The sequence below is a fragment of the Haliotis rufescens genome, unplaced genomic scaffold (assembly GCF_023055435.1).
Source record: "Haliotis rufescens isolate VD_foot unplaced genomic scaffold, xgHalRufe1.0.p SCAF_11, whole genome shotgun sequence".
Lineage (NCBI taxonomy): Eukaryota > Metazoa > Mollusca > Gastropoda > Lepetellida > Haliotidae > Haliotis > Haliotis rufescens.
Window position 1 is genome coordinate 10,044,680 of NW_025963791.1, and position 14,018 is coordinate 10,058,697.

The window sequence follows — 14,018 nt, forward strand, 5'->3', positions numbered from 1 at the left end:
ATATTAAATTGTAATAAATAATCAATTTACTACAAGGAGTTTTGTCATAATTACAGCGTGATCCACCTTTGAAATGACCTTGAAATATGTTGTAAGGATATATGTTCAGTGTGAATTCCCCTTATCATCATCATGTCGGACAACGCGGAGACCATGGCTGCGGCCGAAGGCCGCATCCAGAAAATGGAAGTAGATTACAGCTCAACTGTTGATGAAAAGTTGCCGAAATGTGAAAAGTTAGTCAAAGTAAGTATTGTCTTTGTATAGACTCCCGAAGTACCTTGAACTCTAACATAATATGATTCTGACGAATAGAATGTATGAGCTCCAGTTTTCGCGCACCCCAGAGACATTATTATTTACCCGTAATTTATTAATTCAGTGTAGTGCTGTAACTTGGTAAGATTATGTCATTGTCTAGACTTCGGGGAATACAAAGGTTTACCTCATGTATATAATTTTGTACTAATAACTGACATAAACAAAAGTCGTTTATACAAATAGGTCCCTCCGATTCCAATATACGTACCCCAAGACCAAATCATGTATATCATGTCATTCATTCATGCATCTTCTCTTTGACAGCAAGGGAAACTGAGTGAAGCTGTAGAAATCCTCCTTGTTTTGGAAAAACAAACCAGAACAGTGAGTATTAATTACTATGGCAATAGTATGGCAATCCTGAAGAACAGAATACAGATTGTATACTCTGATCATACTGATCTAGATAATCATCAGTCTGGGTGCATCTCATGCAGTGTTAGAAATTGGCACTAGTCCTGTAGTCCTTGCCAAACTGCCCCATGGTTAAGGTATTATAAGGACAAGTAGAATTTGCTATTTTTAAGGGTTTTGCTATATGTTATCATTATAAGGACTAGTGGGCTAAAAATGTTACTTTCTACCGCTGTCATGCGTCTTGACCTCGGCTACAAAAGCAATTCTGAGGGAAACTCAATGTCTCCAAACAGAAGTGGGCATCGTCTCACAACAATATGTTGAATTTGAGCAGTTATAATGACACAGCTTGGTACAAAACTAATGGGTTTTTTCCAGAATGATGAGAATACCAAGCATGACTGGTACCTTTGGTTCACTGAATTACCATACTCATATACCAATCAGCACAGATTGAATTAGAACACTACATCGTCAGGGATTTATCTAGACCTGCTCAGAGGCCAATGGTTGGCCTAAAGTCTGCAGCAAATAACAGTAGAAATCCCAATTTGAATTTCTCAGAATTAATAAAAAATAAGGACAATTTTGAACAATGTCATGATGTTTTTTCCCAATTTGCTTGACAAAGGCATTTAGTTTGGAATCCTAGATTATATCCGCTGATCATAGATGGTTTTGCCTAAACATAAAGGACACCCCGTAAAGATCCGGGTTATAAGCGGTTTTCACAACCTATACTTGTTGTAAGAGGCAACTAATGGGTTTGGTGGCCAGGCCCACTGACTTGGTTGATGCATGTCATCATATCCCAATTGGGTAGGTCATTGCTCATGATGTCAATCACTGGATAATCTGGTCCAGACTCAATTATTTAAAAACCACCATAATATAGCTTGAATATTTCTGAGTGTGGAGCTAAACGTCAAACAAACAAAGACACAAAAAGCAATTATCATGATTATGTCAAACAAAGAAAAACTATTTAAGGGATGACCAAAAAACATTTCATTATCATATATCAACAGCGACATTAAACAAAAGTAAAAAGACTCAAATTCAGGTATTTACAGTCTGCCATGGAAGTCATGTCTGTAAACCATTATTCGTCTGTCAATTTGTAAGTTTTATTGTTCAACTTCATATTCAGCATATTCAATTTGTAGCATATGCATGGCATGTATCTAATGCATTATTGTCACCCAAACAGAAATGCAAGTTGGCACCAGCTGCTAGCTCTGTTTAGCAGGGTGTTAGGTCACATAGAAATGTGCATCAAGTACATGGACGCAGAGAAACGAATATGTTGCATCTCGAGGGACACAAATAATATTCATTGTTCCAAATTATTGACATGAAATATTAGTGTCATGCAATTAAAGTAATTACCAAACCTTTAGTACAGTACACCATTTCATTACTTTACAACCTCATATTTCCTGTAAGGCTTAAACAAATAAAAGAATTGGTTTCTTCTGAAAATATAGTGCAGGCAGGCGGCCTTTTTGTCGGGAAGGTGGGGGTTGTTCAGACTGGTATGCATCTTCCCAAGGCAGGGGAGTTAACTGACTATAAAAGTCCAGTTTCCACCCTTGCCGAACTAAGCTGGTATTATGGAGTTAAATTTTGGCTGGACGACATAAGACCCGTTTTATCACACCATAGACCTTGATTATCGATCAGATCATCTTGACTGGGTGCCACTGTTTTGTTTGAAGCAAATGCAAGTGATACGAGAGGTGGAATCGGAGTGGTCTAAAGGAGAGGCTTAGAAGGGATATAACTCATAATAGCCACTGATGGCACTACGATAGAGCCCAGGAATTCCAGCCTAGTTCGGCAAGGGTGGAAACTGGACTTTTAAAGTCAGTTAACTCTCTTGTCTCGGGAAGATGACTGGTATGTACCCAAATAAACTGTGTTTTAAGAATTGTAGCATTTCACTGCCAGGGTCATGTTTTAGAGACATGGAATATTTTTTAAAAAATTTAAAAAATTGAAATTTTAAATGAAAATGAAACATGCAGCAAACTTTGTGATGATCAGGTGGTGCCTGAGAACCAAGACTAAATTTAGCCTAAGGTCCCTAGAAATTAATAAATGGTAAGTCAAGGTAAAGCCCTGGTTGAGCATGTTTGGGGATGCCATTATATTTTGTTGTCACTATTCAGGCTTGTAAACATGGTAAATGCTTCAGGTTAAGAAATGGTTAATTTTTGACCTGCGTAACTTCCTCTTATCAACATTTTGGGATGTAACCATGGTAACTGAGATCTGTAGCATTTATTCCCTTACTTAACACGCTCAACTTGACTCTGAAAATGGACTCAAACATGAAGCTAAGATTGTGGAGGGATTATTCTTGCAAGTTGTCATGATAGATATGTCATAAACACTTGCTAAATGACAGATACTGTTACCGTAAGTTTTTGTTGCAAATGATTAACTAATACTTTTAAATTTATGTCAGTCAAATAGTCAATATAGAAAGTTAACATAATGTAATCATGATCATTCTATGGGGTAGAATTACTGGAAAACATGTTACCAGTCCTATCTTCATCAAAACTGTAGTTGTACATTGTTGTACATGTTGTAGGATGAAGCAGTTAATCAGTTACAGTACTTGTTGTAATAAGTGCCATGGGCACTTAAAAAATTGACAAATGGGGCACTTATCAAAACCATACATAACAAGTCATTTGTTTCTAGAGATCAAGCAGTAGTCACAAAACTTAGTTCAAACATCTATGAAACTAAAACCTTTTTGATAATTATTACCAGTACTACAGTCTGTAACTTTAGCCACTAATTCGAAGCCCAAGTCTAGTGAAAGTCTGTTCAGATTAGTAAGCTCAGCTGGTAATAGTCCATAATATCAACTTGAAAATGATACCAAGGACCATGTACAGGATAGAAGTCTCTAAAAGCTTTTGGTACAGAGTGGCACTAGGCAATTTTTAAACCCTTCTGCGCTGATGTTTTCTATAAAAAATATTTTAATGTACATGTATGTTGGTTGGTTGGTTTGTTGTTTAACGCCGCACTCAGCAATATTCCAGCTATATGGCGGTGGTCTGTAAATAATTGAGTGTGGTCCAGACAATCCAGTGATTAATATCATGAGCATCGATCCATGCAATTGGGATCGATGACATGCATCAACCAAGTCAGCGAGCCTGACCAGCCAAAACCCGTTAGTCGCTTTTTACGACAAGCATAGTCGCCTTTTACGGCAAGCATGGGTTGCTGAAGACCTATTCTACCCCGGAATCTTCACGGGTTGTACATGTATGTGTGTCATTGTCTTATACCATGTGTATACCGTGGTGCTAATAAATATAACTTGCAGATTGGTCTAGAAGTTAGTCATGGTGCTTTTTGGAGAAGGGCGCTTAATATGGCAAATATGGTATTTGTGCAATGAACATGATGAAAGTAAAGTCTTATTTTGATTTTTGAATGTCACAGGTAGTTCTATCCCGGACAGACTGTCAAAGTATATGTAATGATGATGATGTCCATGTAACAAAATGTTATGATTATGAAGTTTCTGTTGTACATTTCTGTTGTGAACTCAATCAACATGCTTATCAAGTCATGTCAGATGGTTTCAATATTTGTAAACATAGGGAAATAGATGTTTGTAATATTGAATGCAGATGTCATTTCAGTAGGCTGGTGCTCATCACATATCAGTCCTAACGAGAGTAGGTTGCCAGTTTGACAGGGGATAGATAGACGCTGACCTAGCTGTGTCAATAAGAACTGATGCCATGAACCATGTCGTTTACTTTGTTATCAGTCTGTGTTTGTTGGTTGGCTACTTTGCGATTATGTGTTATAATTTATGATTGGTCTGTTGAAGATATAACATTGTCCAGGCTAGCCTAACCTGGCTACAATGTCAGGTGATGAAAGATGAACAGAATAAATCAGTACGCGTAGCATTTACCAGGGTCACATCACCGTATCCTGAGTTCCTAGCACCCAGTAGCCATGGCAGGCTTTGCCATGATCACAGGTAGTAATAGGGTACTTATCATGGTCAGGCTCGTCACTATATGGCTGAGATACTGCCGATGTGACGTTAAATTTTAACTCACTCACTCATGGTCAGGCTTATGCTGAAACAAACAACACAATGCCCACTGACCATTGTTCACCCATCTTCCCGAGGCAAGAGAGTTAACTGACTTTGAAAGTCCAGTTTCCACCCTTGCCGAACTAGGCTGGAATTCCTGGACTCGATCGTAGCGCCACCAGTGGCTATTTTGAGTAATGTCCTTTCTATGCCTCTCCTATTGACCAATCAGATTCAACCTCTCATATCACTTGCATTTGCTTCAAACAAAACGGTGGCGCCCAGTCAAGACGATCTGATCAATAATCAAGATCTATATTCTGATCTTACATCGCAAAGTGGATCAAATCACGTGAGCACCTTGATTAAAAACATGAAAAGATATGGAAAATATCTGTTGACAACGAGTTAGCGTTGCACATGCTTTGCAAATCCTGCAGTCGACCGAAATCTGCATGACACTTTACGCACCGGATTTCGATTTCGGTGCACGATTTTGATTGAACTATGCATAGACTCGTTAGCCCAGCCAAAATGTAACCATATAATACCAGCCTAGTTCGGCAAGGGTGGAAACTGGACTTTTATAGTCAGTTAACTCTCTTGCCTCGGGAAGATGTTCACCATGAAAGAGATGATACCGATTTGGGGGACATGTTCAAATTTTCTACCCTGGTACCCACCTTATTATTGCTCAACCTAACCCAGGTACTTGCTGTAGGTCTCAAGATTTAGGTACACAATATCCTTTGTATTTACATACATGTATTAATTGATCTGGTCTTGCAAACACCCAAGTTGACTGAAGTTTTATCTTTATTCAAACATATAAACGTCAGAAGGTTGGTTGGTTTGTTGTCTAACGCCACATTCAGCAATATTTCAGCTATATGACAGCGGTCTGTAAATAATCGAGTCTGGACCAAACAATCCAGTGATTAATATCTTGAGCATCGATCTACGCAAATGGGATCGATGACATGCATCAACCAAATCAGCAAGCCTGACCACCAAATCCCATTAGTCGCCCCTTACGACAAGCATAGTAGCCTTTTATTGCAAGCATGGGTTGCTGAAGACCTATTCTACCCCGGATAAAAAAAAAATGAATGGGTGCAGAGTCTGAAAGAAATGTGAACATTAGTGACTTAACATGTTTGATCCTCCTGTGTAAATAGTTGTATATTTTGTTTCCAGGCATCGGACACTCATTCCACTGGGCGGATCCTTGTTGCAGTCGTCAAACTTTCATTTGAGGCCAAAAACTGGGATGCACTGAACGAAAACATCGTTCTGCTCACCAAGAAACGAGGACAGATCAAGCAGGTAGTTTGTCTTTGCCAGCAACATTGAATCTACCAACATGTTCAATCTATACCACTCAAAAGAAGATGAGGAACACCCAATTTTTTCACATGACAATAGTTAATCTTGTCATGCCTGGTGGGTATTGCAACACGGTCTTCCAGTTGATGTGGGTGTTCTTTAACTTGTTTTGTGTAGTATACTCTGTATGTCTTATACAAGGAAGCAGGTATTATGATCATATTCCATCTCCAAGAATCTACCGATTATGTGTAGTGAATGAGTGATATATTAAAATGAGTCATTTCCAAGTGAATCGAGTACCCTGGTGGTTAAAGGCAGCACAACACACAATGCAGAATTGCATCCTTTGATGTGCCAAAGACCTATGATTGTGGGATCGAAATCGAAAATTCTTCCTGATCTTGGTGGGGCGGTCGGGTAGCCTAGTGGTTAAAGCGTTAGCTCGTCACGCCGAAGGCTCGGGTTCGATTCCCCACATGGGTACAATGTGTAAAGCCCATTCCTGGTGTCCCCCGCCGTGATATTGCTCGAAAATTGCTAAAAGCAGCGTAAAACCATACTACTCTCACTCACTCACTACTGATCTTGGTTTGTCAGTACCATACCCCTGCACCTGGGTTTCACCAGACTGGTAAACATAAAAAAAAAAAACAGGGGGACTGCTATCACCTGGCTCGGACACATGGTAGACACTATGAGACGGGGGAACTGCTATCACCTGGCTCGGACACATGGTAGACACTATGAGACGGGGGAACTGCTATCACCTGGCTCGGACACATGGTAGACACTATGAGACGGGGGAACTGCTATCACCTGGCTCGGACACATGGTAGACACTATGAGACAGGGGAACCACCTGCCTTGACCGCATGGCTTAAGAGAAAATACCAGGTGATAGAATTGAAAAATTGTTCAAAATGGGGTGAAACCATACTCACTGAATCATGTGGATGTGATTGTTTCCTCATCAGGCAGTAACGAAGATGATACAGGAAGCCTGCACCTATGTTGAGAAGACTCCCAACTTGGAAATAAAGCTGAAGCTTATTGATACACTTCGCACTGTCACAGCTGGCAAGGTGAGTAGTAACAAGGGTAAAAAAGCACAATGTTGAAGAAAAATTTTGTGCTATTAAGATACCACAGAACTCCAGATAAGCTGCATATTTGCATACTAACCTATTCTAAATATTACATTGCTTGCATACAAATATGCATGAAGGGCTCGATCGTAGCGCCACCAGTGGCTATTACAAATAATGTCCATTCTATGTCCCTCCTATTGACCAATCAGATGCCAACTCTCATATCACTTGCTTTTGCTTCAGACAAAATGGCAGCGCCCATTCAAGACGATCTGATCAATAATCAAACTCTACATTGTGATAAAACGGGTCTTATTTTGCATAGTGCATCAAATTATGTGAGCCCTTGATTAAAAACATGAAAAGATTTGGAAAATATCTGCATGGCAGTTTACGAACCGGATGTCCATTTTGTTATACCCCGCCCCAACGAAGTTGGCAGGGGATATAGAAATGGGTTCCGTCCGTGTGTGTGTGTGTGCATGTGTGCGCCCCGAAATCGTTTCCGGAGCATAACTCAGAATCCGTTAAATATTTCTCTACGAAACTTTGCATGTCTGTCAGACTCATGCTGAACTGGTGCTTTTTGCTATTTAGGAATTTTATAAATTTTTATTTTTTACGTTTCCATGGCAACAAGTTGGACTTAGGTTCTATAAGGGTGCTGTTCGTTTCCCGAGCGTAATTAAAAAAACGTTAAATAATTTCTTACAAAACTTTGCATGTCTACTAGGCACATACTGAACTGGTGCCTTTTGCTATTTAGAAACTTTATAAATCTTTATTTTTTACGTTTCCATTGCAACAAGTTGGGCTTCTATAGGGTAGAGTTTGTTTCCAGAGCATAACTCAAAACCCATTCAATACTTTCCAACAAAAACTTTGCATGTTTACCATTGCATGTCTATATATAAAGCGCATACTGAACCATTTGATATTAAGGAGTTTTAGAAATGTTTATTTTAGAATTTCCATTGCAGCTATTTTGACATGGGCTAAGAGAAATGTTGGGTCATTTACCTGGTTTGGGACCATAACGTGTTAAAATGGGCGGGGGATATAGATGACTTTGTCAACTATACGCTTGTTACGCGATTATGATTGGACTATGCATAGACTCGTTAGTCCTTCCAAAATATAGCTCCATAATTGCAGCCTAGTTCAGCAAGAGTGGAAACTGGACTTTTATAGTCAGTTAACGCCCTTGCCTCGGGGAGATGCTCCTACAAAGAATTTAGAAGCCTTGATGATGAGAATAGACACCCGATAAGACCCCCCAAGGATAGCTCGCTGACCTCCATGCATGTGTATAGCTAAGACACTGTGTAGTCAGATAATCATTAACTGCTAGACTGCTGCAGATTGTTGTCCCACAGTTGAAGTGACTTTAGAATAACTTAGCTGGGACTGCCATCTTGCATCTCTTTGACGTGTTCATGTCAAAATGATTGTATTTCTGCATGTGGACAGGTCTCCCCTTTCACATAGCCGAAGCATTTTGTTAGAGATCTGCTATCACTGCTTTCATAATATTATTCAGTTTTATTGACATGTTTAAAATCTATCTTAATGAGTTCATGGCATTGTTTGTGAATGATGCTGTTGACAGATATATGTGGAAATCGAGAGGGCTCGCTTGACTCGTACCTTGGCTAAGATAAAGGAGGATGCTGGGAAGATTGCAGATGCTGCCAATATTCTGCAGGAGCTTCAGGTACGTATGAGAACACATCCAGGTAATGGTGGAACTCAAAACTCCCTGAAAATGGCATTCTTCAAGGGAATCTGAGAATCACCTGAACCTTTAACTTTTGATGTTAGTGTTGTGATAACCTCCCCTTGATTTCATGCTTAATTGAGGATATAAGTGTGGGATGATCCATGTTTGTGATACGTTTGCCTAAAATTCCAATATTTCTTTAGTTGTGGTATTAAATCAAAGTGCCCCCTAAATTGCTAAGATGACCTTGAGTATTTGAGCATGTATGGGTGCTCATGCTGTTAACCACTGAATTAACACTGCTGTCAATCACTGCATTATATAAACAGCGCTTTCCTTTGCCTTTCACCCTTGACTTTATTGTTGCAGGTGGAGACGTTTGGCTCCATGGATAAGAAAGAGAAGGTGGAGTTTATTCTGGAGCAGATGCGTCTGTGTCTTGCCAAGAAGGACTATATTCGCACTCAGATCATCAGCAAAAAAATCAACACCAAATTCTTTGATGACGATGGGACCACTGTAAGCATTAGCCCATGTTTCTGTTTTTGCTTCAAAATATTGAAACTAGTCGTTCCATTGATTAGAGTGCTCAAGGTGTCAATTTTGTCACTTTCATGATGGTGTGTTTTTACTTGTAACTGTGAGGATGATCTTTTAGTGTTCACATTTGAAAACTCAACATTGTACTTCCTCCGTGGAATGTCTGGGCTGCCGTACTAAAAGATGTTAGAAGATGGTACTTATTGTTACCCTGCCTGGCGCTCGGCATTAAGGGAATAAGTCAAGGACAAGACGGCTCAAGTCCGTATACTGTGTCTAAGTATGGTATTCATGTTTGAACTGTGGCATGGTATCTCAGTGGGCAAGCACTATGAACATGAAAGAGACAAGTCTGTACAAGTACAAGTGCACATACACACGCATTCATGTTGCTGCATGAGAGTAATAGTTTCGAACACAACATTAGGCCCCATTTCACCTCACCAGTACATCATCACTGCCATGAAACTTTTGCAGGATCAAACTTGTCCCAAAATAGCAAGTTTACATAAGATTTATGAATTCAAACTAAATTATTTACATCATTATGATGTTGCAGAATATTGCTGACTGTGCTCTAAAACGTAAGATCAGTCATGACTTATATTTTCTGACATTGACCATGTTGTCTACAGGACCTGAAGCTGAAGTTCTACCAGCTGATGATTGAGCTGGATGAACAGGAAGGGTCGTACTTGTCCATCTGTAAACATTACCGAGCTATCTATGACACCAGTGAAGTAAAGGAGAGCAAAGACAAGATGAAGGAGGTAAGTCATAGGAGGCAACTGAATGGTTCAGATGGTTGGGCTCAAAGACTTGGTCAATTGCTGAAATATGGCTGAGTGCGGTGTTAAACGACAAACAAAACAAGCATAATACAGAGATATTCTGCACTATGCTTGATGTAAGAGGCAACTAATGAGATCGGGTGGTCAACTTGTTTGATGCATGTCATTGTATCCCAATTGTGGCAGTGGGGTAGCCCAGTGGTTAAAGCTTTCACTCATCAAGCCGAAGAGCCAGGTTCGATTCCCCACATGGGTACACTGTGTAATTTCTAGTGTCCCCTACCGTGATATTGCTGGAATATTTCTAGAAGCGGCGTAAGACCATACTCACTCACACTCAGTTGCGTAGATCGATGCTATCGATATATCACTGGATTGTCGGATCCAGATTATATTATTTACATACCGCCGTCATACAGCTGGAATATTCCAGTGATGAATCAACTATATAAAAACAAACAGGATGCAGTGAACATGGCACCCTTACATTTTAGTGAAATTGATTTTGGATTTAGTTTCAAAATAAGTTGTTGGCATGAAAATGTCATGACATATACTGAACAAAACATGTTACATCATGAATATTTGTTTTTGAGGGGGTGTTTTTTTATGAAATTGTGTGCTGAGTCTTCACTACCAAAAAATATCCCCCAAAATATTGATATTTTGTCAGTATACTTCCATCACTCTTTATTGGCTCCCCCTTCCAGGCTCTCCGGTGTGTCGTGCTGTATCTCATCTTGTCCCCCTATGACAACGAGCAGTCCGATCTCACACACAGAATCAGCGAGGACAGGAACCTGGAAGATATTGCCAAATATAAGTGAGTACCATATTTCATGGGATTAATACGCACTCCTCATTCTGGGGACATAGTTGGGGGAAAATGCACTCCATGGTTGCCGTCAGAGGTGACTGTGCTTGTTGTAAGAGGTGACTTATGTGATCGGGTGGGAAGACTCGGTGACTTGGTTGATGCATGTCATTGTATTCCAATTTCGTAGATCGATGCTCATGATGTCAATCACTGGATTGTCTGGTCCAGACTTGATTATTTACAGACCACTGTCATATAGCTGGAATATTGCTGAGTGCGGTGTTAAACGACAAACAAATTCGAGGCATTCTATATATACTCACGATCAATGTGATCTACTATCTTGTGAAAAAAACACAACAGAAATAGCAATCATCTGTACATATGTTGGCTCCTGGAGATTCAGTTGAAAAAACCCCATGAATATTGAGTATAAAGTACAAAGTACTGTGTATATCTGGTCCCCTGGAGTGTCAATGGTCTCCAGTATACCATGCATGTTGCTAGAGCCGAGGATTGTGGATTAAGTGATACAGTGTGTGGCCAGGATGATCTTGTGTCATCGTACCTTGATTTGGTGAATTGTTGCTCATGATTTCAACCACTGGTTTGGCTAGCTCTGACAGTTATTTATAGTTAGTCATTATATGGCTGGAATAACAATGAGTGCTGTGTAAAACTATCATTGTAATGTCAGGGCTCATTCAGGATACACAAAATATCCATTGATCATATTTTCCTCTTCTCTGAAATCGCCAGAATTAGCAAAACGTTGTGTAAATTGAGACATTTTTGTTTTAGGCAAGATCCTTTTTTAAGGGAGGATGTGATGGGCTATGATGGCTTTTTGTATCAGTAGCTGAGAAAACTATTAAAATAGAAAAAAGAGATTCTGAAAACCAACGAAATTCTGTCTTTTCTCTTCCTAGGGATCTGCTAAAGTTGTTCACCACCCCTGAGCTGATCAACTGGAAGGACTTGTGTGGCACATTTGAGTCTGAGCTGAAGTTAGGCTCGGCAGGGAACCCTCCCACTCATGTCTTCAACACCAAGCAAGAGGGCGGAGTGAAACGCTGGGGGGATCTCAAGACACGAGTTGTAGAGCATGTACGTTTTAGTACTATCTCATCCTAGATCATAACAATTGTTTTATTCTACATTCTAGTGGTAGACTTCAAAATTTACTAATTGCCAGAGATTTCTCGCGATTGATCCATTGTTTGTATAATAAAAAACAATTACAGGCTATTATTTTATGTTTGATAATTCTTGGAAATTAGCATGCAAACAATTGATCATTTACTAGTCATCAGTCATTTGACTCTGTTTTGGTTTTTTTCTTTGTGAATTTGAAAATTGGTGTGACGTGAATAATTGTAATACATTGGAATCTACATGGATTAGTAGTGGGCTCAATGTCATCTCTCTGCATGAATGAATTTAATTTAGTTTCCCAAATGTATGTTTCTTGATTTTGGTATTCAGAACATCCGCGTTATGGCGAAGTATTACACACGAGTTGGCATGAAGAGGATGGCTGAATTGTTGGACCAGCCTGAAGCTGTGAGTAGGATGTACTGATTTGAAATGTGGTGAGGTGAAATGGCCTTTTAACGTGTTCAAGATTATTGCACTGATATGGCGACTTACATCCATGTGTTTGTGGCTTCTTGTATTAGTCCAGACTAATGCTGGTTTTATAGTGCTAGATACCATGCAGTTTAACATGGATACACCAGTCAAACAAGTCTTTGTTTTATCCCCGTAATACTGATCAGGGTAACTTTTACATCTTTAACATCTTTGGTATAAAGCAGCTGGGGATCGAATCAACCTACTCCTCGGAGATGCTCTGTCCACAAGACCACTAGTCCCAATTTGATAACACCGCAAAGTGTTGAATTATTGCCTCTGAGGAAATTCCTACAATATATTGTTGTCAAACGAACTACTGTTATTTTCATTACATGTCATATAATTTCAAGTTGTTTTAGAATATGTACCCATAATGTCTTGAAGAAAAGTTCATTGTTGATAAATGATCTTGTGATTGTGAACTGATAATTCATGTTGAAATTGACTAAAAGGTACAAGTCAGCTGGTACTAGCAATTGTAGTATTCATCAAATAATGACATTTCTATTCTAGAAAAAATTTTAAAGAACAAAATTTATGTGTTTCAGGAGACAGAAGAATTTCTATCTAACTTAGTTGTCAACAAGACAGTTTCTGCTAAGATAGATCGTTTAGAAGGTACAGTTAACTTCACATCCCAAAAGGACCCGAATGACATTCTCAACGACTGGTCTCACAGCCTGACCAATCTGATGAACCTGGTCAACAAGACTGACCACTTGATCAACAAGGAGGAGATGGTACACCGATTACACTGATGATGTACAGCCTCTCGACTCGGAACTCGCTCAGCTTGCATCTGCTCCTTCCATATACTCACGGGTGATCAACATCTACCTGATTCAGCCTTAGCTGAATCCAATTACGATCAAAAAGAAAGCTGCTGCTGCTTCCACATAATCAGCAAATTGACTCATGTCCTTTTTCTCGAAATTGAGAGAGTTAGTCTGTGTTGAATGGGTCTCCTGTAAGCCAGGCGAGTTGTGTATATATTTCCATCATTTGTCCATGTCCATCTTTGTGTATTAAAGTGTAATTATAAATGCACTGCGTTGGTTGTGATTCTGGGCAATTAACTGCTCTGGGTACCTTGTGAGATGCAAGATGGTTGGTTCTGTTACCTCGGTTATTGCCTGTCATCCAGCATGGTCTGTTCGGTCCAGACTATTGCATCTTCCCGAGGCAAGGCGTTAACTGACTATAAAAGTCCAGTTTCCACCCTTGCCGAACTTGGCTGGAATTATATTTCGGCTGTACTAACGAGTCTATGCATTGTCAAATCAAAATCATGTAACAAAATCAACATGTAGAGTTGAACAATGAACAAACAAATCAA

The 14,018-nt window shown here is 39.5% G+C and overlaps 1 protein-coding gene across 1 annotated transcript; it reads left to right on the forward strand.

Moving 5' to 3' along the window:
* Positions 1-90: 90 nt before the first annotated feature.
* Positions 91-13,725, forward strand: LOC124146362 (26S proteasome non-ATPase regulatory subunit 12-like). The gene is made up of 11 exons (XM_046516621.2): positions 91-246; positions 586-645; positions 5,960-6,088; positions 7,066-7,173; positions 8,789-8,893; positions 9,269-9,418; positions 10,075-10,209; positions 10,941-11,053; positions 11,977-12,154; positions 12,533-12,610; positions 13,231-13,725. Exons 1-11 carry the CDS (start codon positions 133-135, stop codon positions 13,438-13,440), a joined length of 1,380 nt encoding a protein of 459 aa, XP_046372577.1. The 5' UTR covers positions 91-132; the 3' UTR covers positions 13,441-13,725.
* The last annotated feature ends 293 nt before the right edge of the window (positions 13,726-14,018 follow it).